Here is a 26,294-nt window from a genome sequence, read left to right as displayed (position 1 = left end):
AAAACGAGGGCAGATGCTTAATTGAACTTGGGCTCCTGGGTCGGCGGTCTCGACACGATCGAGGCTTTTAGCGGCCGACCTTAATCATTTTGTGTCTGACGTTGGCTCTGCGTGACCTTTTGAAGTGAATGCTTCTCGGTTCAAAAGGTGGATTTGGAAGACGAAAACTGGAACTGAACCACATCTTGAGGTGAATTGAGGCAGGCAGGCCAGGCTGGCTGGGCTGGCTGGTTCGAATTGAGATGATTGATAGCAGGGATGAGGGATCGGCAGGGTGCAGAGGGTGTGGAGATGATTTCACGACTTAAAGTCACATGGAATGATCTACTGTTGTCACACACGCGCACGGCTCTGTTGGGAATGGCCTCGCCAGTAGATCCTCGCCCCCTCATCCAGCGCTCGGTGGCTCTCTTTGGTGTGGGAGGAGGAAAAACCCACCCGCATATTTAAACCGCACAACTTAATCTTTAGTTTTAAAGCCCTCTTTTCCTTGGGTCTTTTCTTAAAATTGCTAAATACAACTGCACATTTGATACAATCGATCATTTGCATTGCAAAACGATTCGCTACCAATACGACGCACAGTCAAATGATACGATATGTCGCTGTTGTTTACATATCGATATACTTGGATTGTTGAAATTAAAATAGATTTTTCGATGCACGCAGTTACTCTATCATTACGCCTCTAATAGTATATTGAAACGTCTTATTTTTTTACTCCACTACAAATAAAGGCTATATAATTGTCTGCCCCAGTGCCTTCCTTCTAGCTTATACCAGCATGAGATGCACCGGACCAGCCCAAAATAGTCTTGAGGTGCGGTGGAACCCCCTTGTGCCTCCAATAGATAGGTGTGTGTGGAGGGAAGGGAGGCTATATTGGCTGTATGTTCTGATATGTGGATACGTACAGCGGGTTGTGGGGAAGGTGAGATGATCTAGTTGACAGGTGATATGTGTGATTGCGTATTCTTTGCCTGTCAAGTGTTGACATCTTGTTTGACAATGGGGCCAGTGTACGGTCAGGGATGAAATGTAATAAGCGGAGGGACCTGGCGAGCTGTCAAAACCACATCGCCCATATTTACTTAGACCGTGCCTATTGCACGAGTGCGCGTGTGTGTGTGTGTGTGCGGGAGCGTGTGCGCGCACACGCTTACACTGGACTTTGCACCACAGCGTGTACAGTCACACACGCTTAGCAACACAGATCGATTTGAATAGGCGTTCTGAGAATGAAGGGGATATTGGAAGACCCGGAGACAAACATACTGATTGTGCTCAGATGGAGACGGGGTGGAGGGCCAGAGGTTGGCACATGAGAGAGAGAGAGAGAGAGAGAGAGAGAGAGAGAGAGAGAGAGAGGGCACAGAGAGGGAGTGTTGTGAAAGAAGGAGGGAGAGAGAGAGAGAGAGAGCTGTCACTGTGTATCTCTCCCATGGTGCTAATGGAGGGATGGAGGGAGCGGGCCGTGTGGAACGAACGAGGCTGATGTTCCAACTTACATAAAGCTTTGCTCAGCAGAAACCATCCCAGATAAGCTCCAGTACAAGACACACTCATCTCATCTTCCATTATGGGGAACGAGACACACACTAGTCGAGCAACATTTAATGGCTTGATCCCGCCGTCAGTGCTATACAGTATAGTTCTGAGGCTTATATTCCTCTGCCCGTTTCACATCTAGTATTCATAACGACGTTCCGTTTGGCTTTGAAGCAGCACATAAATTATGTTGTGTTTTTTGGGGCCCGTAGGCCTGATGATGTGCACACAGCGAGAGAGAGAGAGAGTGGGAGAGAAAGCGCTAGATACCTTCCTCAAAAGCGTCATCATGATATTCCGAAGCCCGACGACTTGCACTTTGCCGTGCGCTATACGGTGGCACGCGGGGCGAGAATTCGTGAACTCAGAGACCCACTGTTTGCCCCGTCCTCGCACGTCGGAGCGCACGTGTGGCATTAATTAAGGCAGATGCGAGCCGATTCAGCCTCAGTGTGGAGAGGGCATCAAAGTGCTTATTATATGTTATGGTGTTGACAGCATCGCTCTGTTCTCCAGTGGCTGTTATGACAGCTGCGTGTGTGTGTGTGTGTGTGTGTGTGTGTGTGTGTGTGTGTGTGTGTGTGTGTGTGTGTGTGTGTGTGTGTGTGTGTGTGTGTGTGTGTGTGTGTGTGTGTGTGTGTGTGTGTGTGTGTGTGTGTGTGTGTGTGTGCGCGCGTGTGCGTGTGTGTGTGTGTGTGTGCGTGTAAAGTTGTGCGTATAGAACAATCTGTGCGAAGCGGTTCTTTTCACAGGTGTAGATGGAGGGGGGACCTCAGACGTGAGCGAAGCATGTACGCATTAACATACATCTCAATGGATCTCGTTTCAATGCCTGTGTGAATCATGTTTACCTTCCAGGCATTTGACCTACATGCATGCTTATCCATGGTAGCATCTGAGATCTGACAACACGTGCTATACACAGTACAACAGGTATAACCTTAGATACCTTCTTTTTTTTGTAATCCCCGGTGGGGGGAATCCAGTTGTCATGGCAGCATATTAGTTAAGAAACATGACAGATCCGGAGAAACGTCTTTGTCTTCCCTTCCATTCACCAACATTCACCTGCATCCAATATGTAGCGTCAGAGAAGATCCGCATCATTTTCTGTTAAAGAACAAAAACTCAGGAGTTAACTATTTTGAGCATTGCCTATTATGCTTAAATTACACACAGTGTACGCTGATGTCGCGAGGCAGAACAAATATCTATATCTACAGAGGTTTTGTCGCTTGTACATCTGTTGTTTTCATTCAGCAAAAGGTCAGGCTTAAGTGGTTAAGGGAGAAAATGTCAGTGTAACCGAAGGCTAAGAAGTGTGGTAGTAGGAGGACGGTTTCTGTATACCATGTATGAATCAATATAGTAGAGAGAATTACTCACTGATTCACTGGTTGCTTTTTGAGGGTTCAGTCTGTTAGTTAACCCACAGCCCGACGACCGCTCTACTGTTGTTATAGCTGTGAGTGGCAGCGGGTTCTCAGAACTCACTCACACACATACGTACAGTACTGGGGAATGTCTTATTTGAAATGAATGAAACGGCACTAATTCATGACTAATCTGGATCCACAAGCTCACGCGTTTAGTTGTGCCACGATGCCTTTATTGGCTTTTTTCGGCATGCGACACCATGAACAAAGACATTTCCCTTTGATCTTGTAGATCTGCAACTTTGGATGCTTGTGTGTGATGCTGTAGTGTGATCAAATAGGGCCTGTTAACAGAAAGTTACAATATGGAGGCAGCAATGATATACTAAATCAATCCTAAATCTTATCACGGCACAGTGCCAATGACCCTGTAAGTGACTATTTATAATTTGAATCTTTGGTCAATGTGTAATTGGTATAGCCTATAACATATTATTTGTACTGTAGGCCTGAACTTTGATAGTTGTAAAAACCCTGACCTTTACCTCTAACAATAACACCATTTGACCACTGCTGACGAAACCAGAGAATTTCAAACACAAACGGCACATTCTGAGCTTTCCAATCCTACTTTAACGTATTCGTTTGTATACGTTTTTAGAGCTACTCGTTTGTAGCTATTCATTGAAAGGTGTTCATGACATTAACCCATTCTGACCGGGCACCCATTTTGGTGTTAGCATCATGTTATGCTTTACCTATTGAAAAATAGCAGTACAACGTAGATACTGAATATGAATTGAACCTCCCAGGCAACTCCCTCTGTGTCCCATTTTAATATGCTTTCTATTTCCTTCTGGCTACATGCATTGCATAACACGCCTAGCCTATATACCTCACCGGGACGTCATGTTTTATTCATTTATAACAGTATATTTCCTTGATGACATTTTATGAAAGGATAGACCTTTATCTCGGTCTCGTGCTATGTTTGCTATGCAGGGAGTGTTGGCAGCACTCACAATGAGTCATCAAATGGGCTATTGTCCGAGGGCCGCAGAAGCGGCTATTTTAGAGTGCTTGAAAGTCCAGATTGATGGCATTAGCGCAACCGATTGATTTTCCGTTATTGCAATAACGGAAAATCAATCGGTTTCTTTTTTTTTTAAAGATGCCACAGCATCATGGCATTATTAAAACACACCTCATTTCACGTTTAAAAAAGCTTGTCGTGGTCAGTCTCTGTGCCTGTGACTCAGGAGGAGGACCGTGGGTTATTGCTGAGCGTGTATACGCACAGATGGTGAAGCCATAAGGGACATAAACGCTGATGGCGTGCGACTGCGGTTTGACCACTATTTCCTCTCTCAGGGCTTATAATGCGGGCTGATAAGATAACATGGCCCGGTCTCTCTCTGTGTGTTTGTGTTGACGTGCCCGAATGTGTTTTCAGAGCTCATACACTAACTGCACGAGACACCCTGCCTCAGGGCACTTACAGAGGTGGGGCACTTTGGGACAAGTTGGCAAGCCTGCTGTGTGTCTATCCCTCCCTGTGCACTCCTGCTCCAGCATGCTCCTCCGCTCGGCAGGGCCGCCACCGCCCGCCCCACCGACTGCTGGAGATTCCTGTCCAACGGCTTCTCTTCTTTATGACATGCCCGTGCGTCGTCGGTTCAAAACTGACCAATGGCAGAGCAGGGGGAGGGGTGGGGGGAGGGGGGGGGGGGGGGGGGGGCAGGTATAGAGTCCGCTTTGTCTGGCTCTTTTATCGGAGGACGTCTTGGTAATCTGGTAAAAAAAGAGGGGCGAGAGTGGGATCGGAGTGTGAACTGAATGACTTTTGATTTGGATTTCAATTCGTTTATTTTATTTTATTTTTGTATCCTTGAGTCGTCTGGAAAATGGATGTTCACACTCACAGGTTTAAGTCTTAATGAGAAAGAGATAACTTTTGAGCTGACGCATCTAAGCTGTTTCCGGTTCAATTACACATTTGCTGAAATGCGTTCATATGAGGCCAGATGAGATTACACACACACACACACACACACACACACACACACACACACACGCACACACACACACACACACACAAGCACACACATTCAGCATTTAAACCCAGTCTCTCTTTCAAAGTCCACCATATACAGTAGTTCACAACTCAAAGTAGAAATTCTGAACTTTAAAGCACAACAGCCAGTTTTGTCGCCCAGGTATCAGGAGTGAGGGCAGTGTGAGCGTGTCACTTCATACAGGGTGAGCCGTATAGAAACCTGACCACGCCTGCAACCCTAGAGTCTTCTCCAGTGTTGGAGCTGGGGTGTGGCCGTGGCCGCAGCCAGGAGCCACTCGGATGTCAACGAGCCGCACCTGTCTCTGTTGAAAGGCTGTTCCATAGACTACACACACGGTCACTATCCTCGCTGTCCGTTATGTCCATTTGTTGCAACTCTGAGCGTGTACACAATGTAACCAGATTTGTACACGCTGCAGTGCTCACCATTAAAACCAACACAGAGGATTTGACTGTGTGCGTGTGTGTGTGTGTGTGTGTACCGTAAGTGGTACTTTGTGACCTAGCAGCACTATCCAAACTGCCCCCCCCCCCCTCCTCCCCCTCCTCCTGGGTCACAGTAAATTATTAAACCGGGCCATTAGCATGGTGTGTGTGTGTGTGTGTGTGTGTGTGTGTGTGTGTGTGTGTGTGTGTGTGTGTGTGTGTGTGTGTGTGTGTGTGTGTGTGTGTGTGTGTGTGTGTGTGTGTGTGTGTGTGTGTGTGTGTGTGTGACTCAACAGGCATAGGCTCGGGTTACAGCTACAGGTGTGTATGTCTCTGTGTGCGAGATGTGTGTGCCAGTGTGTGTGTGCGTGTGTGTGTGTGTGTGTGTGTGCGCATGCAGGGAAGGGTGCCACCTAGCTCTGTGACAGTGGTCGTGTTGCATGGTTATCAGATGGCTGTGGAAAGGCGACGTGTTCAGTTTTCTTTTTCTTTTCTTTTTTTTTCCTATTTCCTGTCCGTCTCCTTATTCAGTCCCCCCCCCCCCCCCCCCCCCGCTGCCCAGAGGTAAATCCAACCGGTTCCACCTGCACCTGATCCCCATATACTAGACAAGGGCTTAGTAGGTAATACATGGCCATACAGACACTTCTGTCATGGTGGCTATAAGGGTGTGTGCATGAAACGTCTTTGTGCTTTGTGTGTGTTGTGCGTGCGCGAGACGCATACGCTATTGTGTTGACGCGTCTGTAGTCTTGTGTAGCCAGACAACTGTTCCCTGAAGAAGGCAACTTGTTGCCGAAACGTTGGACATCTTTGATGGCATCGTGACTACGAGCTGTGCGGCCTCTCTCCTTATCTCAGTCATAGTTTTATCTCCTGCGCTCAGCACCTCCCCAGGTTTCTGTTTGTTCGGTAGCCAGACTACTACTATACCCACAATCTCCGAATGCTATAATCTAGAATCTGGAGCTACACCTCTCGAAATCTGAGTAATCTGTTTTCTCATTTTCCGTCCGCAAAAATATATTTAAAAATATCTTTAGAGCGTATTTCCATTTCTGCAAATCAGCAAGCTATAGATGCGTAGATTATTTCTATAGGATACATTTGCGCTGTTGATACTTTGAGCTTGTGGATCTGCTATTTTTGTGTAAAGTTGAATTAGAAGTGGGCAGAAGGAGGCTCCATTTCCCTTTTTATGTTCTTACTCATGAATCAGCTTCTGTTGCTCCCAGACTGTATGACGGAAGCATTTTGGAAATTCCGAGAAAGCAACAGTCTGGCAACGCGAGGCTATCGTATCTGTGTCCTTTCTCGCACTTGTGTAATCTCTGTCTTCGCTCGCTTCCTCGGGACCGGGTGTGGAAATGTCCGCATGGTGTTTTGGTCATGCGTGTTTATTGGATGCGGTCTGCATCAACGCTCAAGGTTCTCCATGTCAGAGCTGGATCTAATCAGTGGTGGAGAGTAAATAAGTAAATTTACTCTAACTCAAGTATTGTACTTCAGTTCAATGTTGTGGTATTTGTACTTTATTTGAGTATTTCCAATTTCAATACTAGTATTTGAAAACTTTAGTTACTAGTTCATTTATTGTGTTTTATTACAAAACATACCTTACCCACTTCAACAGTATGCGTCTAATAGCCCTACAATGCGAGCTTGTAGATCTGCTGTTTTCAGAAGATTTGTATTCATTTGAAAACCTGAAATCGGACATTCTGCATAATGAGTACTTTAAGTAGATTTTTGATACCAATAAGTAAATAAGTACATTTCGATTAAAGGACTCTTACTTGTAATCTATATTGCAGTATGTTGATACTTCTACTTAATCCATTGTTAGCATTATGTTATGCTTTAGCTATTCAAAAATAGCAGATCTACAAGCTTGTAGGTCTGCTATTTTTGAAAAATCTAAGAACGACCGACATAGAAACATAGCTTTTTCAGGAAACTGTCAGGATGTAGAAGACATGTTTAGAATCTCATCTCAGCTCAGAATGGGTTATGTAACAAATGCGAGTACTACATCTTCTACCAGGTGTGTGTGCGGTATGGAGAGCTGGAAAGCTGTGTGTGAGGCTGTGAGCCTCCCCCCACCCCACCCCCCAGGGAACACACTTGGCCAACTCCACCATGCCGCGAGGCTGAATGCCACACGGGCCGCACCAAGTGCAGCGATAGGGGTGTCACTTAGGTATGAGAAATTCCCACAGATTCCCCCAACCCATATTCTTTCCTCGCAGCCCGCTGAGGTTTCTCGCGTACCGCCGTGAATCTGCTTTGGCTGTCTCTTTAAGTCATGAGAAGAGAGAGAGAGAGAGAGAGAGAGAGAGAGAGAGAGAGAGAGCAACACAGAGGGACTGACCTGCTTTTGATTTATTTTAAATCTAGCTCACGCTCTTAGTGCCGCAAATATAATCATAAATTATTCCAAATCACTCCAACCCCAAGGAGGAATAAGCAACGCTGAAAAATGTCAGACCCTGAGAAACAGCGACAAGAGTGACAAGAATACAATATAAAAGCATTTTGATACTGTTTCCAATTACTGATGAAATGTGCAAAATTCAACACCTGTGAGCAATTCAAATAGACTTATTTATGTACACGTGTGTATGTTGTGGTTGGGAGTAGCATTCCAATGGCCCGCATTGACTGGTGTCGCTGTGTTAAATATTAAATAGCTGTATGTGAGAGAGAGAGAGAGAAGGGAGTTGGTAACCAAATTGTCCCTTATATCTTTAAGTCTTGAGAGCATAAAATGTTATGCTCTCAAGAGTTACACTAGTGTACAAAAGTGGAGAATGTAGAAGAATTGTTATTTGATAAACGTTTGCTATGTAATGGTGCCACAATACGGCATGGAACAATTCATATTCTAAATCTTAGGTCCAAGAGGCTAAAATCTCATCAAAATGGTGGTCCGTGGCTCAAATAATGGACCTTGATTTGAAAAGGGTTGAAAAGCACTGCAGTAGTTGTATGGATGTATAGTATCCGGCCGAGAGAGAGAGAGAGAGAGAGAGAGAGAGAGAGAGAGAGAGAGGTATAGTGAAACCTTGTCCAGTGTATATACTATATACATCTTGAGGGGAAGGCGTATTTATGCGTCTATCGAGGACATCATCTCCTCTCCCGCCTCCATAATACTCTCTCTCTCTTTCACCGTCATTCATGCGTCTCGTCCTCCACTTTCCGTGGTTCCATTCACTCACTCTCTCCTCCCTCTCCGTCTGCCTCTCCGTGCGCTGCCCTTGGAGAGGGTACCAAGGCCACAGTGTTTTGCTTTGGTTTGTCCTTCCCAGACGCCTGGGAGTGAACGCTGATATGTGGTACTGTGTTGTTGTTCTTATACCTATGAGGACCAGACATCCTCGTAAAGATAACAAAAAGGTTAGGAAGGAAAATAAATCTTCTCGTGGAAACGCGTGAGGGTTATGGTTAAGGCATGCTGGGCTGGCACCTCATGGTGAGAGCTTCTCAAACCTTTTTTTTTGTTTTGACTGCAGGGCACCCTTGTAGATAACCTTTTCATCCGTGAATTGAGAACCACTGACATAGTTTTTCAGAAAACTGTCATGATTTATAGAAGACATTTCGGTCTCGATAGCTTAAATGAACTCTGAAGGAACTGAGTGAACTGTGTAGGTTAGAATCGATGCGATACGACTGCTATAGGCCATGGCTGTGATACAGTACAATTATTACATGTATACCGTGACGTGCAAGAGTTGTTGCTCTTATAATATGGCAACATGAGAAGCATAATATAAGCAATGAAGCATGTTCCAATTAAAGCTGCCTTTGATAGTGATTTCACTACAAAAACAATGTCTAATAGGACGACTGGTCCCATGGCCCTGACTGCAGCCTGGATGATCTCGGTTGCTATGCAACATTTACATTTAGATATTTCTTTCCTCCAACTAAGTTCTTCAGTCTCATTGTGCAACTTCTTCTGACTGTCATCACTTCATACTTTCATATAAATCCCACAACATCATTAAACCACACATTTTCACCCCAACATTGTACAATACTGTATAATACAGGGTGCTTCGTCAAACTATTCAGTTTAGTTGATTATATATATATATATATAATCTATATATATAATAAATATAATCAATTTGCCTATACATGAGCAAGATTAAGTCGGTTTAAGTTAGTTTTTGAATATATTTTGGGTAAATTGGCCAACCCTGGACATGGTATATGGTTATTATATACAGTACGACACCAAAGTATTGATGGAAATGGACTCCTACAGGCGTTGCTCTATCTACTGTAGATCTACAGTATCTTAGAGCTTGAACAATGTTGCTGCTGTTAAGCATAGTTGAGTTTTTTTAGATTTTAACTTAATTGATTGAACTGGCAGAATTACAGAGAGAGAGAGAGAGAGTGCGTGTGTGCGTGCATGTGTGTGAGCATGCAATCGTCTTCACGCTTTGAGTAAGGATGCGCAGTGATTGGCCAGGGCACTTTACTGTATATGCAAGGACGTGCTGTGATTGGCCAGTAGCCACTTTGAGTGGCAGTCGTGGGGCAAACGCTCTCGCCAGAACATGACTCACTAGTCTGTGCCGACACCGACTCACCTCTGTGGTGTCTCTCGTGGCTCAAGTTCGCTTGAGACACGCATCTCCAACCCCCCACCCCACCCCACCCCACCCCCGCCGTGGTCTAAAATTGTACTTTATCCCCTACTATAATAGTAGGAGGAGGGTGTGACCATTTAACTCAAACGCAAAGAAGATTCCATGTTCGTGTGACAGACAGATTAGGTGATAGGCACAAAGGGATGTGATGCCAGAGGACCCCGGGGGCATGTTTGACTGTCCAGGCACACTCTGCCACTGTTTACACGCACGCACAAACGCTTGCATGTGAGCATTCTCGCACGCAGACAGAAACAGACACAAAGACAGACACAGACAGACACACACACATGCACATTGCCTCATAGACAAACACACTCTCGCAGCACACACACACACACACACACACACACACACACACACACACACACACACAGCCAGGGAACAGGGTGAGCACTTTAGGACCGTCATTTTACTTCCAACAGGAAGCCTCAGGGTCCAGTGAACTATTCACACAAAGCTAATGGAGAGAGAATATTTACTGACATTTCTCCGAGAGAAAGAGCGGAGAGTAAAGGAGAGGATGGATTGAGGGAATGGAGAGGAAAGCCTGTGATTTGTACTTAGTTTTGTGCCTGTGTCGCGCACCGAAAAACAGCTGATCTTGGAGACAGAGAGAGAGAGAGGGATGTGAGATTCACCTCATAGCACGGCACAGATCTGCTATTTTTGAAAAATCTTTGAATATATATTGTTTCACAGCGAAGGTTTTTAACACAAATATTTGCTTCTGGGGGTTTCCCTGGAACAACATGTTTTCAGGTGGGGGTCCGTGGCCAAATACCGATAACTCTGGGGAACCACTGATATAGTTCAGGTTATAGAACAGTTCTAAAAGGGTATAGGGAGGAGGAGAGGAAGAGAGACAGCAGTGAAGGAAGGAGGAGACGCGTTTTACATCTTAATGCTGAAGAAAAGGCTGCATTGCTTTGCTCACGGGTTCATTAGTATTATACGCTGTGAGGATTCTGCAGTGCCAGGCAAGGCCCGTTTATTTGTAGAGTGCATTTCAGCAACAAGGCTGTGCATTATTAAAGCATTAGGCATTGAGCCATTAAGAGTGCAAGAGAAACCACATTATAAAAGGACATTAAAAAAATCACACCCGTGTGAAGTGAGGGGCGCCGCGCTCTTGTCATCGTACATCGTCATACATCATCTCATTCCGGGCCAATCACAATTTGCGTCCTCACCTTCGTCATCAATGTGTGTGTGTGTGTGTGGGTGTGTGTGTGTGTGTGTGTGTGTGTGTGTGTGTGTGTGTTACGCAATGTTTGTGTTTACACAAACACTGTCCATTCATTGTCAATGGCATTTTAACCCCTTTTGGTGTTACCCATTATGTTATGCTTTAGCTATTGAAAAATAGCAGATCTACAAGCTCATAGCTTTTATAGGTCTGCTATTTTTGAAAAATCTAAATCTGATCTCAGGTCAAAATGGGTTAATGTAGGACAACGTTTGTGCACACGCATCAAACGCTGGACATAATAGGAAAAGAAAAATAAATCACACGAATGTCATTCCGGGCCAATGACTTTTGGCGTCTTCACTTTTGCTTGCATGCCCTCACTTTTGATACTCATTGTCAAATCAGCATGTCTGTGTTGATTTAAAATAACTGAAAAGTCGTGGCGTATACCTGTAGTTTTGTGGGAGTTTGTTCCAGATATATGTATATATAACTGCTCCGTGGGCCGCGGATCACCAGTTTGACTCCACTGCCCTAAACCGTTCATTCCTTTGTAAACTAACGCTAGTATATTGAAATATACTGTACATATCTACATATATCTACATATACTACATATACATAGTGTATAAAAGTAGCAGATCTACAAGCGCAAAACATGTCGATTTGTGCCGAGTTTCGAGACAACATGTCGATTTGTGCCGAGTTTCGAGACAGAAAAAGTTCTCTTTGAGCTCTGCAGTAGGAAATGAGATGGAGAGACGCACAGAGCCATGGTGGACGACAGACAGACAGACATGGACGTGGAAGGCTATGGAGAAAAAAGAAACAGATGAGAGAGAGAGAGGGATAGAGAGAGAGAGAGAGAGAGAGAGCACACAGGGAATTTCAGATCCATCCATCCTCTCTCTTCCATCTACCAATCTACAAGCTCACAAGCTCGTATATAGGTTGGCAATTTCATAATATAGCCAAAGTATAAAACAGGGTTGAAGTGGTTCAACCGATTGTGATCCTATCACTATACATTTTGATGGTTGACCCCCTGGAACCCCTTCAGTGACCCCCTGGGGGGGACCCGGACCCCACTAGGAGAACCACTGCTATGCATAACACAGCATGTGGATGGATGGATGGAGGGACGGATGGAGGGAGGGATGGATGGAGGAATGGAGGGATGGAGGGATGGATGGATGGGTGGAAGGATGAAGACAGGAATGGAGGAGAGGGGGAAGAGAGGGTGACGAGGGGGTGGGGGGCATCATTCCCTGTCACACGGATCATCCCCCACTCGTCTGTGCAGCAGCAGCTGCCCCTGTTGCTAGGTTACTAGACGCGGTTACTACGCGGCGTTTCAGCCAATTGCATCATTCCACTATCGCCGTGGGGGGGGGGGTGGAGGAGGAGCCTAAGCACGCTCCACCGTGGAAGGAAGTGACTCCATTTGTAGCAGGGTCGGCGTCACTTCCCTTATGGCGACGTGTGCCTTCTCCGCACAGGGGAACACACACACACACACACACACACACACACAAGCACACGTAAGCAGTACACATGTGTGCACGTATGCATGCACACACAGACATGTCTTTCTGTCGGTCTTAACCCTTTGTGAGCTTAATCATTTAGCACGACGCAGAATGAATTGAGCGATTACAAGTGAGCTGATGGATGTGGTTGTAATGAAAGCATGCTTTATGCTGTGGGGTTTCACTGGCAGCTTAGAGGACACAAAAGGAGGAGGAAGGAGGAAGCGAGAGGTCACTGGACACATCACACGCGCTCTCACACGTATGCACACACACACGCACGCACACACACGCATACACACACGCACGCATACACGCACGCACACACACTGATCCACACATATCCCTGTAGAAACAGGTTGTGTGGATTGGCTATTGTCACCAGCGGTGGTGTAATGTAACTAAGTAAATTTACTCAAATGTAACTTATGCACTTAAGCCGATTTTATACTTTGTCTATTAAAAAATAGCTCATTTCCAGAAAAAGGTTTTAACATTTTGAAAAATGTGAGTACTTTCACTATACCAGTACTTTACGTATATGTTGATGCCAATACATTTTGACTGCTCAGGTAAAATGTTGAATACGGGCCTTTCTTGTAGGTTGAGCATCACTGACATAGAATAGAAACATGGGTTTTTCAGAAAAATGTTAGGATTTAGAAGCCTCTTTTTTTTAATGGTCCAAAATGGGGGTAAGTAAATAGTGTGAGTGCATTCTTCTTTCCATCACTGGTCACCAGTCACTGTTGAATGTCCTCATTGCTGGACTATAATTAGCAGGCAAAGGACAAACAGAGTACACACTGCGGGGAAGTTCACATCACAGCTGAGCAACACACACACACACACACACACACACACACGCGCGTGCGCGCACGCATCCGCGCACATGCACACGCATTATCACGGGTGAATGCATACAAGTGCATGCATGCACTGTGTAACAGTGCATTGCTGCTAACTCAGATGAGAGAGAGAGAGAGAGAGTTGATGTGAACGATGTGAACATGTGTATATCGTTGCATGTAGCAACAGTACCTCCCCCACTATTCTTTTACCTTCTGTATAGTGTGTGTGTGTGTGTGTGTGTGTGTGTGTGTGTGTGTGCGTGTGCGTGCGTGTGTGTGAGAGAGATACTGTATAGGAGAGAGAAAGTTACATTGCGACTAACACTGTTCAAAGAGTGTGTATATTATTATGATGATGATTATTATGCATCGTGTATGACTATCAGATTATATGTGCGTTTATGTATACGTCTCCATTGTACTGTTATGTGACATCAGGCTTATGTGATGTTATGCTGTAGTTTCATGAGAGAGAGAGAGAGAGAGAGAGAGAGAGAGAGAGAGAGAGATTCATTCCTCAAACAACTACACCTAAACTCCTTAGGTGTAGTTGTTGTTAGTCATGTTTCCAGGTTGATTTGTGGAACGGTGGTGTGTTAACCTCAAGCCATTCTCAGGCTGCCCGTGGACCGCGGACCGCGGACCGTAGGGTTAGAGTGACTTTAGAGAGATGTGGTTGTTGCTGTTTGATTGTTTTAGAGCGGTTTGTTGGCCATCGCTCCCCATTTCCCTTCTTCCTGGAGATGGAGACTTCCACTGTGTGCTCACAGACTGCTAATGCACTGCTGGAAGGACTGGGTCAGGGTTAGCAGTGAGCCACCACAACACACATACACACGCACACCACAACACACATACACACGCACACCACAACACACACACACACACACACACACACACACACACACACACACACACACACACACACACACACACGCACGATTTAACTATTTGGGAAATCTATATTCATCATCATATGAGTTTCAACTGTACTTTTTTCTGTCTACACCCACCACTCTCTTTGCCTATTTTAAGCCCCCTATGTTAATGTATTATTCATTATTAGTTGTGGACCTGGGAATGTATCAGTACGCGACATATATATAATTAATATTTGGTACTATTTATTTATGTGGTCGCCTCATATTGGGTTCTTGTGGGAAGCTCATAATACAGTACAGGTTCAAACTGGAACAGGAAAAGGTTTACATTGTTTATTATTTTATATCTCAGTGTTTTATGTGACTCAATAGGAATTATATATTTTATTATTTTCCACAATGACTCCATATAGATTAGAACATGACTGGGTTAGTAAAACGGACCTGAGTTGGCTCTGTATTCGCCTGTAATATCATATTTTCTGAGAATGTTATCCCCGGGAATAGGATTTTAAGTGCTTAAAAATCATTGTTTGCAGTTTCCCACACGCAGTAAAGGGTTAAACATCCATGACTTTGATGTCTGGTGTGGTGGTGATTTCGGGAAGGGAGCGTTTTATTTGTTTGCATTAGCTTGGGGTGTCAAAGACAAGCCACCTTTAATCAACAGGCACGCATACAGTATATCATGTGAGTCAATCACTGCCTCCATGTGTGTTCATTATCAGATGATAGCTGACATTGATATAGAACTGTGATGTTGTATTGTTGTCATACAGAGCACTCCCCCACTGTTGGCAGAGAACCCAACATGGCGTGGGACTTGTCACAAGTTACTTGGAAATATCTCTGCAATAGGATTTGTTTTTTACCTCCTATAGCCAAAACTATTCTGTGTGGCATTATATGAAAACTTTCAAGTGGTATTTCATTTGACAGGATCATTATTATTTAGACAATCACTAGCAGTAATAGGCACACATTTCATTGGTTGTGTCATAGAGCCCATGGTATCATAGTTTAGTGTGTGACGTTATGAATGCCATCTAAAAGTCAACTTCTTTGTCTGTGCTGCCCTCGTGTGGCGCATTTGCACAATTACCACCAATACAATAAATGTCAGTCCTCAGGGTTAACCTTCAGTACTTCATCACCAGTAGCATTGTTGTATGATTGGCTTCACAACTTCAATCAGTGTTTTATTGTGCACATGACAATGTTTAATTCCATGTACGGCAAACAATGTTTGAGATTCAATTCAAAAGGTCAGAAGAATTGGAAGATAGTTTTCATATCCCAGCAAGAATAATGTGTGAAACATTGACAAAGACTAAAACTAAGGTTCTCTCTATATGGTTTTAGTTACTATTAGTTGGTCTTTTAAGCACAATACAGTTCCGGTTTGTTAGGGACTTCTTTTGTATAGCCTATAGTTTTTGTTTTTGTTTCAGTTAACTACTTATTTTCTTTCCCAATGCTAGTTTAGTTAGTTTTAGCTGAGTTATAGTAACCTACAGCAGTGGTTCTCAACCTGTGGGCCGGGGCGCCACTGGGCCGTGAGGATACTGCAAGTTGGGCCCCAAATAATTGATAAAACACAAAGGTTTTCATAATAATATAACATAATATAACATAACAATATAACACACAAATTATGAAATAAATAAATACAATTAAAATAAATGGTATATGTTTTTCTTTCAAACCTTGTCTTTCAGACATTGTGATACAGGGGGAAAAAAGCATGCCCTGAAAATGCATGTGGCCAGAAACGGTTGAGAACCACTGTACTGTACTGTACTGTACTGTACTGCACTGTACTGCACTGTACTGTACTGTACTGTACTTTACTGTACTGTACAGTAGGCACCATCACCCACACACCTTCCCCCCGACCACCCCGACCCCCACCCCCTCCACCCCCACTATCTGTGACCTGTGACACACCTCCTAATGTGCTATCCTTCTGTTCCTTACCCCTCGATTCCATCCCCGCGAGGACCCCCGGGGGGCCATAGTTGTCCTCTGCTGTGCCTGTGGTATCATGTTAAGGTAGTGTTCACATTTCATTCCCCTTGTCTTCTTTTTTACTATAATTGCATGTCACGTTTGCTACCGTTCCCATGGACGGCGATGGCCTAGGAGGAAGCATGCTCCCACACACACACACACACACACACACACACACACACACACACACACACACACACATACTGTACACAGACAGTATACATGTACTGTGTGCTTTTCATCTCTCCTTTGTCCTGTACCGGGTTTTGCATGTGACTTGATGTCATAACATAACGTGCACGCAAGTTCACTGTGTCATTGTATTGGGGATGCATGTGGGTCGGGCATGACTTTTGCATGGTGGCGTGCCGGCGTTGCATGACGAAAATGTGCCAGTCTACAAGCTCACAACAGTCACGACATGTCACCAATGTGAGCTTGTAGATCTGTGGATTTACGCCCTGCTGACGCCGGCACGCAACAAATTATAAATGAAATTAACCCCATTACCCCATTATAGGTAAACATTTGCAAAAAAATAGCATATCTACAATGCGTTGTGGTCTTGTAGATCGGCTATTTTCAATACAACAGGGCTTAGTGGTTAAGCAACCACGTTGCCCTGTGGTCAGTGTCTGCTTAATGCAACAGAGCCAAACCATTAACGTCTCGTTGAACGTGTGGGGAGACATCTTGATAGGCCTGTCACAATTATTACATAATCGTCCATAATCGCAATTATTTGAGATGATCACAATTATTTGAGATAATCACAATTATTTGAGATAATCACAATTATTGTCACAATCGTTTCCGCTGAAATAGCAGCTATTTTACCACTATTTTTATAGTATAATATTCATTATGTAATGTATTTTCAGTTATTTGTCATATCTGCCCCGTGCAACAATTCAGTGCCAAAAACACAATGAAACCGTTAATCACAATTATTAGTGTGACAATGAATTGTCAACTTAACAAATTAACTTCTCATGACGCTTTATTTTTTATATCAAACCGGATCGCTGATTTATTTTCTTTTTTTTTTGCTTGGCCTTTCCTTCTTCAGCGATCCTAGGCCGGTTTCGCACATCCGCAGTGCCGTTCACTTCTTGTATACAGCCGCGCTAAAAAGCTGAATAACTCAAAATCTACGGAGCTCTCCGTGGTTTCTATAAAACACGCAATGTTCGGAGCTCTTTTGCTGATTATTCGTATTGTTCGGCGCGCTACACACTAAAACGAAGTACATCCGGGTCGGCGGTCTAGCGCTGGCTCTTGCGTACACCAGGTGGCAGTCAACTCGTTAAATGTGTAATCGTGACAGCCCTACATCATGATGGTGATGATGCTGACGATGACACTGTCGTCTACTATCTAACGATGTCTCTCTGTCTCTTGTCCCTACCCTGCCCCCATCTTTCTTTCTCTCCCCCTGTGTGTGTGTGTGTGTGTGTGTGTGTGTGTGTGTGTGTGTGTCTAGGTGTGGTCTGGGGAGGAGGAGGAGGTGGAGGAGGAGGAAGGGGACTCTAAAGGAGCCATTGTGTTGTGTATGCAGGCGGAGCACGCGGGGACCAGGACCTACTACTTTGGAGCAGAGAGCCACCAGGAGCAGGAGGAGTGGATCCATGTGATGAGCGGAGCCACACAGTTCTATGCTCAGAGGTACTGATCCGCATGTGATGAGCGGAGCCACACAGTTCTATGCCCAGAGGTACTGATCCATGTGATGAGCGGAGACACACAGTTCTATGCCCAGAGGTACTGATCCATGTGATGAGCGGAGCCACACAGTTCTATGCCCAGAGGTACTGATCCATGTGATGAGCGGAGCCACACAGTTCTATGCCCAGAGGTACTGATCCTGATGAGTGGAGCCACACAGTTCTATGCTCAGAGGTACTGATCCATGTGATGAGCGGAGCCACACAGTTCTATGCCCAGAGGTACTGATACATGTGATGAGCGGAGCCACACAGTTCTATGCTCAGAGGTACTGATCCATGTGATGAGCGGAGCCACACAGTTCTATGCTCAGAGGTACTGATACATGTGATGAGCGGAGCCACACAGTTCTATGTTCAGAGGTACTGATACATGTGATGAGTGGAGCCACACAGTTCTATGCTCAGAGGTACTGATTCATGTGATGAGCGGAGCCACACAGTTCTATGTTCAGAGGTACTGATTCATGTGATGAGCGGAGCCACACAGTTCTATGTTCAGAGGTACTGATCCATGTGTTGAGCGGAGCCACACAGTTCTATGCCCAGAGGTACTGATCCATGTGTTGAGCGGAGCCACACAGTTCTATGCCCAGAGGTACTGATCCATGTGATGAGCGGAGCCACACAGTTCTATGTTCAGAGGTACTGATCCATGTGATGAGTGGAGACACACAGTTCTATGTGGAGAGGTACTGATCCATGTGATGAGTGGAGACACACAGTTCTATGTGGAGAGGTACTACTGGAGACGACGAGGAGCCGCTTTCCTTCCCTATAGAAATGGAATACTTTGAGCTCTTTTTGACTATACGAGAACTAAGCAAACCATGACTTAACCCATTCTGGACTGACCTCAAAAAAATCCTCCAGTTTTCTGCAATGTTCACGATTTTTCCAAAATAGCAGACCTACAAGCTCTATTGAAAAATAGCAGATCTACAAGCTCATAGCGCACGCTACGAGCTTGTATATCTGCTATTTTTCAATAGCTAAATTAGAACATAATGTTTAAAACACCAAAAGGGGTTCCCGCCCCAAAATGAGCTAGAAATGGAATACTTTGAGCTCCTTTTGACTATACGAGAACTAAGCAAAACATGACTTAAAAAATACAACAACAACACATAACTTCACAGGTTTCCAGAAGGTTCTGCAGGTTAACCCTTCATGGTCTAAAAGAGTCCTCCCCGAAGGATGTCTTTTTGTATTGTCTTTGTCTCAGTAAAAATAACTTAAAGAATGTTATCAATAGAGACGGGGAAACATTTTGCTGAACAAATACTGACACATTCATCATGTGGACTCCTGGCCTCCTCCATGCAGGCCATACGTTGAGAAACAGCGTCTTGGGGCGACAGGAATCATTTTTGTCTTGGAATTTATGTCCCATTTATCCCCCCCCTCCCCCCTCTTATTCCAGCAGGATAAACTGTGAGAACGCCGCCCCCGCGCCCGTGGAAGCCAACCATACCATGGTAACCAAAGCACCCGACAGCACACACAACTCATCACAGCAGCACCCGCCCACGCAGACCACGACAACGACGCGCAGCCACGGCGAGGACGCCCCCGGCGACCAGCGGCCTCAGCCCGAAGTCAACGGCGTGGACAGCGCCGAGACGCCCTCTCCCTCCACGCCCGTCGACAACGACGACCTCCTCGCCAACGTCAACGCCAACCACCAGGAAGCCAGGAGGATGAGCGAGGAGAGGAGAGGAGGAGGAGGAGGAGGAGGAGGGGAACGAGACCGGGTCGGTCCGAGCCCTGCTTCCCACGGCGGCCACCACGCCCCTCAGCAGCCCAACGGCTGGGGCCCCTACGGCCCCCCGCCGCACCATGCCGCCAATCACCCCCCGCCCAGGTGGGGCTGCTTCACCATTTACACGTTTAATGTTGACCGCTTGTTGCCACGCGGATAATTGTGTCTTTGGCATTGGGAATTGGAACATTTAATATGAATTGAATTTCTGTTTAGCCTCTTAGGCTTCGTAATAAAAGAGTGCACCGGGCAGATAATGACAAATGACTGAAATATACGAAATAAGTCAATTCCAGATTTAATTATTTTTTTTATAACGTTACTATTTTTTAAATAATAGCGGAAATAGTTGATATACGCGTTGTAGATTGTAGATTGTATTTTCGCAAAAAAAAATCTCTCGAGTTGAGAAAACAGGCTTGAAAGGTTCACTTCTGTGGTCTCTAACAATACACCTAGCTACATGTTTAAGCATTTATTTCACATTTACCTGTCAATTTCAACTCCTTTCAGACATGCTCTAGTTAGTATGTGAAGAGTCTGCCTGTGCAATTAACTCATTTTTTGGAAAAAAACGAGTTAAAGCTGGAATTTGCGCGATGGCAGTCAGTCTCTCAGTCAAATCTGGTCACATGTAATGATTGTGACAACCCTTCCTCCTGCGCCCAGGGGCCACAGTAACGGCCGCCCGCCTCCGGGCGTATACCCAGACGGCGGGGGCGGCGGCGGGCCGCCGCGGGAGGCGGCCAGGGACCAGCCGCCGGAGAACGTGGTGCTGATGCGGGGCTTCGTGCCGCGGACGGCCCCGGAGAGGCAGGCGCAGAGGAAGAGCTCCATGACACAGCTGCAGCAGTGGGTCAATCAGCGCAGGGTCATCCCCACGCACGAGGACATGAGCAGGTGGGATGGATTTGGTTGTTGTTGTTTTTTTGTGAAATGGTGCAGTGTGAGGTGTTTTTCGTTTTGGAGCGGTGCCTAAGGGGGCCTGTCTGTCTGTCTGTCTGTCTGCACTGCAGCCAGCCTGTTGTTGTTGAGCAGCCTGCACCGCTCAGTTCACACGGGTGTGATTTTTTTGAGCTGATGACTTTAACTCTGCATCTTTTTAGAATGACTCCACTCCATTTCCAGGAAGGAACTCGTTTCACTATAATTGAAACATTTCTTTGGAAAATGACAAAATGTTCCAAATGTCAATACGGCAACGCATTGATGTTCAAAGAAAATGTACTGTAATTTGTACTTTTGAATACTTTTGAATTAGTAGTTACTTGTGCATACTGTACCTTGTCCAAACAATTGATCTTCCAGTGATAACAATCGTATCAGATGGGGGTCTGAGGGCAAATGCATATCAAACTGCATGTCCTTGGAATGAATAACTTTGAGAATCACTGTTGTCTAGTACCTTATGCCACCTTTTTCATATCAAGGTCCATTCTTTATCCTGCATTTGAGCCATAAACCACCTGTGATTTAGCCTCTCAGACCCAAAACAAAAGAATATTTTGTTATTGTTGAGTAAGATTTTGCTCACAATTCCATGCGGTATTGATGTGGTACCATTAGGCTTAGGAAAGACAACATACAAATGTTGATCAAAAATAACAATTATGACACAGGGGTGAAAAATGGGTTACAAAATCGTGGGATAAAAAATATATTAAAAATAATAACAATTATGTTACATTCTCTATAGAGGGTATGCGCGTGACATCATCGTACCTGGAAGTTATGCGGGAACGCCCACTGAGTGGCAAAAAACTACTTTCTGGCCTTGACAGCCCATTCATTCAAACATAAAAGTCCTGTCTGATTGCATTAAACAATGTTAAACTCACCAACATTGCAGCTGTACGAAAAGCTTGAATTATCCTCTTTCTATCTGCAAAGTTTGTTTCATAAAAATCTACCATAGAAACGTTATGAGCTACTTTCTGTCAAGAAATGCCCTGCATTTGATTATTTTTCCAAGTGTCAGAGTTTGGAAGTGCTTGTTTTCAATAACCCAACATTTTACTGCCTCCTGCATTATGTGACATTTAGAAACAGGTGGTACGGCAGGACGGTTGAGTGATTTCCAACGAGCGCTTCCAAACTCCAACACTCATCATGCTGCTCAATGTTTTGCCACTCAGTCTAGATGAGGGGGGGCGTGTCCTGATGGGAAAATCATGCATGTGCATACTCTCCATTGTGTAGATTTCTTGTATATTAAGTAATGCCAGATGTTTAGCAATAATTTAAATCTCGAGAGCGTACAATTAAACCAAGGTTTAATTTTCCCCTCAAGATATGGACACCTGGAACCCCCTCAAGGACCACACAGGTGGTCCCCGGGGGGAACCAATATGTGCGATATGCCCCTGGTTGAAGACAACAACTCGACCAACCCGTTTCCCTTTGCGTTCTCTCTCCCCCTCCCAGCCCGTCCCGCTACTACACCGTCAACCGCGGCGTCTCGGCGGACTTCTATGGCGCGTACCACCCCGGCGGGCCGCAGTACGCGGACGAGTACGGTCCGCTGTACCCGCCGGGCGTCCGCCCCGACAGCATCTGCTCCGTGTCGGCCGTGGGGGGAGGAGGAGGAGGAGGCTACGACCGCCGGCGCTCGCTGAGGGACGGCCCGCCCACGCCGCACTACGGGCCCCCGATGCCCAGGGACCCCTGGGGGCCCCCCCACCAGCAGCAGCAGCAGCAGCAGTACTACGGCGGCCCCGGAGGCGTGGACATGGCCCAGGCATGGATATTTTTTCAATATTTTCTGTCATTAGTTGTTTAAACCTATTTAGACCCGAGGCCGATTCTAAAAAAACACCTTCTAAAACGTAACCGTTTCTGAAAATCCTAAAATTCTTATATAAAAAAATAAATAAAAAGTGGGCCTATGTACTGTATATGAGACGCAGAGGGCACATCCGGCATGAAAGGTAAAACAACATTTAGGTTACACCGGGTCTAAATAAAGGGTATTTTGAAGTGGTCAAACTTGAATAGCATCCTCCATAAACACAGAATGGTGTCAGAAATGTCAGAAAAGCTAAGTCAAAGCAGTTCAAGCACCTCAAACTGACTGGCTCCATGTAGAACAGCAGCAACATAGGATAATACCTAAACATTTAGAAAGAGAATAAAATCAGCACTCTCAGTAATAGAGTCTTGTTTAATAAGGGTGGGATCTGCAGCAGCAGTCTGCTAAGCCCGGTGAAACCACTCCCCCTGCTGGACAACATTTGAAACATCTGGCGAGGGGAGGGGCGGTTTACGAGGCTAGGACTCCTACTATTACTGAGAGTGCAGGTGTTATTCTCTTTCTATTTAGCCTATACGTATTCCCTGAATCGGCCTGAACCCTCACAGACTGTCAACTTGAGTTGAGCGAGCCTTTGAAACCTTTAGTCATGAGACTCCGTTTGGCTTCATCCCATTGGCTCCGTGCAGGCGTCCATGCGGCGCCTGTCCATCCAGCCCCGCTCCCGGTCCGTGCCGCGGTCCCCCTCCTCGTCGTCGGGGGGTCCCTACTCGCCGGGGCCGCACAGCTTCGTCTCGCCGGCCCGCTCGCCCTCCACGCGCTTCGACCGCCTCCCGGGGAGGCTGAGGGAGGACGTGATCTACGCCGACCCCTCCATCTACGGGATGAGGAGGTCTATTAGCTCGCCCAAGGTGAGGGAGAGGACGGGGGTGTGTGTGTGTGCTGTGTGTGTGTGTGCGTGTGCGTGTGTGCGCGTGTGTGCACGTGTGCGCATAACGGACTGTGTGCTCTATGTTTCTGTGTGGTGACTGACTATACTGAATGCATGCTCAGTTGGTATACAGGCTGCATAACATAATTTCATTAACGTTGTCTGGGACAAACGGTATGTCTTTTATATGCATAACAACTATAACCATATTCACCCTCTTTCACTCATAACCTCCTCCCTCCCTCCCTCCCTCCCTTTCATTCCTTCCTTCCTTCCGTCTATCCTTCCAATGTTTCCTTCCTTCCTTCCGTCCGTCCCCTCCTCTCTTCCCTCCATCAGTATGACTACCCTGGAGATAGGCGTTCCTTAAGCCAAGGACTATACCACTACCCTGCATCCCCCTCCATACACAGCAAAATGGTATGTGCCACTGTTGTCCCTCAACATGCCAACATCAGATTATGCAACGTAAAGTGCACACACGCACACACACACACACACACACACACACACACACACACGCACACACGCACACACACACGTCCACGTAGTGGGAGCAGCTCATACTATGTGCTGTTTTCTTGCTCCTTCTTCCACCTGTCTTTGAATTCCTCTCACTGTGTGTGTATCTGCTCTTCCTCTCTCCCTTCCTCACCGCTCTCCTCATAATAACACTGTTGTCTGCTGCGGGCCTACATGCGTGTGTGTGTGTGTGTGTGTGTGTGTGTGTGCGTGCGTGTGTACGTGCGTGCGTGCGTGCGTGCAATGGATAACTTCTGCCTGCATACACACGAGCCCTACTACATGTTGTGTGTGTGTCTATCTGTGGGTTGCGGCTGCATGCTGGTCTCAGGAGGACATGTTAGATCTTCAGCTCCAGCGCAACCTGGAGTACCTAGATCAACAGGTAGGCGGATGGACATGCGCGTGTATACACACACATACACATGCACACACACACACACACACACACACACACGTGCGCACGCACATACGGTTTTTATGACGGAACCCCGGAGGGATAGAGTGCAGGCAGAGAAGCGGCAAGATGCCACCTTTTTAAACAGCCGGTGGATGGAAATGACGCGCAAAGCATTTCCGTTTTTTTGTTTGCCGACGCGTCAAGTTGCAGCCTCGCGCAAGCGTCATTTCCATCCACCAAGCCGTTTAAAAACCCGTGAAGAGACACCGGGACGACGCATTTTGTGCGCGCGAAGGTGTTGCTCGCGCCCATGGCGTGTTCCTCTTCCGCAGCTGTGTTGTTTTTGGCGGCACATTTTGATTTTGGTTTTAGTCATAGTCTCTTGAATAGCTTTCGTTTAGTTTTAGTCACATTTTAGTCACCTGGAATGTTTTAGTGTTTAGTCTAGTTTTAGTCGACTAAATATCATAAGATTTTAGTTGACTGAAATGTATTTTGGCGGGCCTTAATGCCGTCGTAATGACTGATTTTACACCTGCTGAAAATAGTCGATCTACAAGCTCACAACGGGTCACGCTGCCAACGTGTTGTGAGCTCGTTGATCTGCTATTTTCAGCATGCAACCAAGTGTAAAATGACTTACACTGGATCTCTTGTCCACTATAGTCCCTTCCTAACATTTTAGTCTAGTTTGTATTTGTTGACCAAATTGTCACTATATAAATATAGTGACAATTTGGTCAACAAAGTTTTAGTCATCGTAGCTTAGTTTTTTAATTTAGTTTCCATGTAGTTTTCGTCAGTGAAAAAAGGTAGTCGACGGACATTCTTTGTCATAGTTTTAGTCAACAAAATCAACACCGCTCCGCATGGCGTTAGGTTACATCCTCCCATGAGAGTCCTCACTGTCAGGTGGAGAGAAGCGGCATGGTGACCGACTCCATTGTGTGTCTGAAGAGACATGTGGTTGTCTGTACAGTATGTCGTCATTGCAAACAGTGGCTTGTGCATTGCTAAACTTGCCCCTATCTGTATACAACACGCCCACTCTGTTGTTGTCCTCATACCTGACGAAGACCCATAAGGGGGTCGAAACGCTGTCATCCGTATTATTAAATAAATATCCTGTGGGAGCTACGGAACAGTGTGCGGACGGACTACTTCTCCGTCTCCTGTCTATATACTGTATGCCCACAGCATACAGTAAGGGTTGGCAGTGATGACTACAGTATATGCACGTTAAAGTTGGCAGTGACTAAATTGGGGAGAAAAAGAATAACACGTTTAAATAATGGAAGTGAAACGAAATAACCAGCACATTATGGAAAGTAACAGATGCGCAAAAACACACGCACGCACACGCACAGTACGTGCATACATTTAGAGGACATTAAAGCTCGCAGCGATCATTCATATTGTAAATATTGTACGTTGTTGTAAATGTCAACATCTGTGCTTCCACTTCCACCCCTCCTCCCTTCCTTTATTCCACAGTCAGTCACGTTTCACTTCCGTTTTGTTTTGTTTTGTAAAAAAAGAAAAAGAACCCACCACCAGGTGTTGTTTGCTTTCGTTAGATTTGGTTTAGTCTTGTTTCTGTCTTTCTCCGTGGCATATTTTATCGTCGGCCTCGTCCTTCGTTCCCTCCA

The 26,294-nt window shown here is 45.6% G+C and overlaps 1 protein-coding gene across 10 annotated transcripts in view; it reads left to right on the top strand.

The window, feature by feature from the left end:
- Positions 1 to 26,294, top strand: part of plekha6 (pleckstrin homology domain containing, family A member 6) — a 156,680-nt gene that overhangs the window by 93,642 nt on the left and 36,744 nt on the right. For 5 of the 10 annotated variants that reach the window (XM_080786715.1, XM_080786714.1, XM_080786713.1 and 2 more), the window contains 7 exons: positions 18,116 to 18,222; positions 19,705 to 20,145; positions 20,713 to 20,943; positions 22,468 to 22,780; positions 23,482 to 23,703; positions 24,063 to 24,143; positions 24,577 to 24,630. In XM_080786715.1, coding sequence (XP_080642841.1) covers positions 18,116 to 18,222; positions 19,705 to 20,145; positions 20,713 to 20,943; positions 22,468 to 22,780; positions 23,482 to 23,703; positions 24,063 to 24,143; positions 24,577 to 24,630 — 1,449 coding nt within the window. Of the gene's footprint in view, positions 1 to 18,115; positions 18,223 to 18,564; positions 18,598 to 19,704; positions 20,146 to 20,712; positions 20,944 to 22,467; positions 22,781 to 23,481; positions 23,704 to 24,062; positions 24,144 to 24,576; positions 24,631 to 26,294 lie in introns of those variants that run through there. The other 5 variants (XM_080786710.1, XM_080786709.1, XM_080786712.1 and 2 more) reach the window with 5 other exon arrangements.

This window comes from Protomyctophum bolini, assembly GCF_963924005.1.
Source record: "Protomyctophum bolini genome assembly, chromosome: 2".
Lineage (NCBI taxonomy): Eukaryota > Metazoa > Chordata > Actinopteri > Myctophiformes > Myctophidae > Protomyctophum > Protomyctophum bolini.
This window is presented reverse-complemented; position numbering and strand designations above follow the sequence as displayed.